A 3559-nucleotide genomic window follows, 5' to 3' on the forward strand; every position below is an offset into this window, starting at 1 on the left:
AAAAAAAAAAAAAGAAAAATTAAACACAGCTTTTCTCAGAAGCCCCATTTACTAGGAACAAAACAATTCCATATTTTTGTGTGATGTTGTAAACAGAATATGAACCTGCAATAAGAAAATTACGCTAAGCAATTTTTCTTTCTTCAACAGTCCAAGTTTGAATTATAGTGACTGCCTAAATCTTAAGAGATTACTACTATTACTATTAGACTGTATGTTTGAAATTTTTTTCTTGACCATTTACCAAATGGTAAGAGCTTGTGAGATTGCAAAGCCCAAGCAAGTCTCTTAAACCCCTGCATGTTGTTAAAGTCTATTATTCACTAAAATAGTGACTTGCGTCTTCCGTTAACCTACAAGAGAAGGGTATAAGGTGCTTATCAGCTCAATTACCCTCAAACTCAGAAAAGTTAATAATGAAGTTTTCTTGTACTAAACTTTCAATTTTTCAAAGAGAAACTGATTGCTTCCTATACAGAATAACTTTTACTGTAACTAAGATGACTGCCTACTGCTGACATATTCCCCAGTCCAGTGATGTCTCATAGAGCTTTCTACTATGATGGATATATTCTCTGGGTTGGCCAATATGGTAGCCACCAGACACAGATAGCTACTGAACACTTTAACTGTGAGTAGTCCATGTGATAAACAATTTTTAATTTTATTTAATTTGCATTTAAATAGCAAGACGTGACTAATGGCTACCATATTCAACAGCATAGTTTAAGTTCATTTAGAAATAAGCCTGTGTATAATCACGTGACAACAACTAATTAGCACTTTTCAAAATAATGGTTACTTACGTTTGAGGCTGGGAAGGGTCATCCCCCAAAGAAACGCTCTCCCCTTGGATGTCATTGAAACACTTCTCACAGAAATGATACCTGTCGGCAAGAAGGCCATACTGGGGTGAACTGTTCCGTTCACACAACACAGCCCAAGCCAAGCAACGAAGCCACCAATCACAGCAGGCCAAGGAGGGGGACGGGAGCAGAGAGCAGGTCATCAACGGCGACAAGGACATTCAATGATGCAGATACATGGGCCCCACAGTTTGGGTTTTGTTTTGTTTTGTTTTTTTTTTTTTTGATTTTGTTTTTTTGTTTTTTTGCAATCAAAGCCAAGTGCAGACAACGACAAGCATGAGGGAGAAAAAAAAAACACAAAACAAACGAAGAAATGAGGGATTGCAAGACAACAAAAAACATAAAAGCAAGACAGAACAACACAAAGCAGAAAGCCAAGGCAAAGCACAGATTAGCATTAAATGTCTCAAATGGGATCACAAGTAGCAAATGATTACTGCAAATAAAAGCAAAAGTTTCAATTACACAGACCCATATCCTTTCATTTCAGCAATTAACGCTATGTGACGTAAATAATCAAAAGGAGGAAGAAGGATAAATATACCAGGGAGAGAAGAGCTGCTGCTCACTACCTAAATATAGGAATCACACTTCTTCCCACTTATAAAACAAAAAACGACAGCCCCCCACCCCTACTCCTTTAAAAGCCCACTATAGATACAGTTGCAGAAAACAATAATGTAAAAACAACCATGGCCAGGTGCAGTGGCTCAAGCCTGTAATCCTAGGACTTTGGGAAACCAAGGTGAGTGGATCGCCTGAGGTCAGGAGTTCGAGACCAGCCTGCCCAACATGGTAAAACCCTGTCTCTACTAAAAATACCAAAATTAGCTGGGCATGGTGGCACACGCCTGTAATTCCAGCTACTTGGGAGGCTGAGGCAGGAGAATCACTTGAACCTGGTAGGCAGAGGTTGTGGTGAGCCAAGATCATGCCACTTCACTCCAGCCTGGGTAGAAGAGCGAGACTCCTTCTCAAAAAAATAAAAACAAAACAAAAAACCACCATGGATTAAAAGACACAAAATTTCTTTCTTATCCCAAGGAAGCCTTAAGTAAAGCAACTGCTTTCTGGCCAGGCATGGTGGCTCTTATCTATAATATCAGCACTCTGGGAGGCTGAGGCAGGCAGAACGCTTGAGCTCAGGAGTTTGAGACCAGCCTGGGCATCATGTTAAAACCCCGTCTCCACAAAAAATTAGCTGAGTGTGTGTGGTGACACGTGCTTGAAGTCTCAGCTACTTGGGAAACCGAGTTAGGAGGATCACCTGAGCCAGCGAGAGGCAGCGGCTGCAGTGAGACAAGATCACGCCACTACACTCCAGCCTGGTGACAGAGTGAAACCCTATCTCAAAAAACAAAGAAAAAAAAATGGTTTACTGAAAAGCCTGCAGAAGCAGTTAAATACTGACTAGAGCCATCAAGTGGACACATTTTAAAAGGAAGGGATGTGTGCAGGTACATGATTAAAGGTGGCTTGGTGCAAAGATAAACACTTTAGACTGCTGTTTTAGTAAATATGAGAAAAGTTTGTCAAGTTACTTGCTTTTTCAACCATAAGGTACTTATACATTTGACTCTCACCTTTTCTAGGTTTCAAATGAGTAAAAAGCTAGATTTTTACTCACTGCAAAATCAAAGCATTAAGTCTACAAAGCATTAGAAGCACATCTAACTTTTTGTAAATAAAATAAGTTTAAGTGATTTTTCAAAGCTAGAAATACATCTGCATCACACAAGTTCAGCAAAAACCAACACCATGGATTTGGTATTAACAAACAAAGAGTATTAGTACCATCCAGCCTTGTTATTACTGTTATCAGAGCCCCAAATAAACACCCAATGCAAGCTATATTGTAAGCTGATCACTGAAAACAGGAGACAAATTGTGGTTAAGATAGGCTAGTGAATGCAGTTGGCGTGGTAGCTCACACCTGCAATCCCAGCACTTTGGGAGGCTGAGGTGGGTGGATCATGAGGTCAGGAGACTGAGACCATCCAGGCCAACATGGTGTAACCTCATCTCTACTAAAAGTACAAAAATTAGCTGGGTGTGTTGGTGCATGCCTGTAATCCCAGCTACTTGGGAGGCTGAGTCAGGAGAATCACTTGAACCAGGGAATCGGAGGTTGCAGTGAGCCAAGATCTTGCCATTGCACTCCAGCCTGGTGACAGAGCGAGACTCCGTTTTAAAAAAGATACATTAGTGAATGTGATTTATGTGATTACAGCCATTGATTGGGCAGGAGGAAATTAGGCAGAGGTGCTTAGTTTATTAGACTCAAAATGTCCTCTGTCATATGCAAGGCTGTGTTGGGAAAAGTAAGGTACAGAACTATTTGAGATTTTCCTTTCAATTTGCTTAATATGAGGCACATAAAAGACTCCAGAATCCTGTTTTCATATATTCTAAGAACAACTCAGCGGTAGGCCTCATATAAAAGGGAAACATTTTCAAAAAGCTGTCCAGCTAGTTTCAGAAGTTTGAAAATCATCTCCGTTTTGCCTCAGGCTGTGATGATCAATTAAGAACACAGTAGAGGCCGGGCGCGGTGGCTCACGCCTGTAACCCCAGCACTTTGGGAGGCGGAGGCGGGTGGATCACGAGGTCAAGAGATCGAGACCATCCTGGTCAACACGGTGAAACCCTGTCTCTACTAAAAATACAAAAAATTAGCTGGGCATGGTGGC

At 40.9% G+C, this 3559-nt stretch overlaps 1 protein-coding gene across 2 annotated transcripts in view; it reads right to left on the bottom strand.

Moving 5' to 3' along the window:
- EP300 (E1A binding protein p300) overlaps positions 1-3559 on the bottom strand; it is an 87066-nt gene that overhangs the window by 16344 nt on the left and 67163 nt on the right. For both annotated transcript variants that reach the window (XM_037731986.1, XM_017510362.2), the window contains 2 exons: positions 807-887; positions 204-210 (listed from right to left, as the gene is read on the bottom strand). In XM_037731986.1, coding sequence (XP_037587914.1) covers positions 204-210; positions 807-887 — 88 coding nt within the window. The remainder of the gene's footprint in view (positions 1-203; positions 211-806; positions 888-3559) is intronic.

This window comes from Cebus imitator, unplaced genomic scaffold (assembly GCF_001604975.1).
Source record: "Cebus imitator isolate Cc_AM_T3 unplaced genomic scaffold, Cebus_imitator-1.0 Scaffold435, whole genome shotgun sequence".
NCBI lineage: Eukaryota > Metazoa > Chordata > Mammalia > Primates > Cebidae > Cebus > Cebus imitator.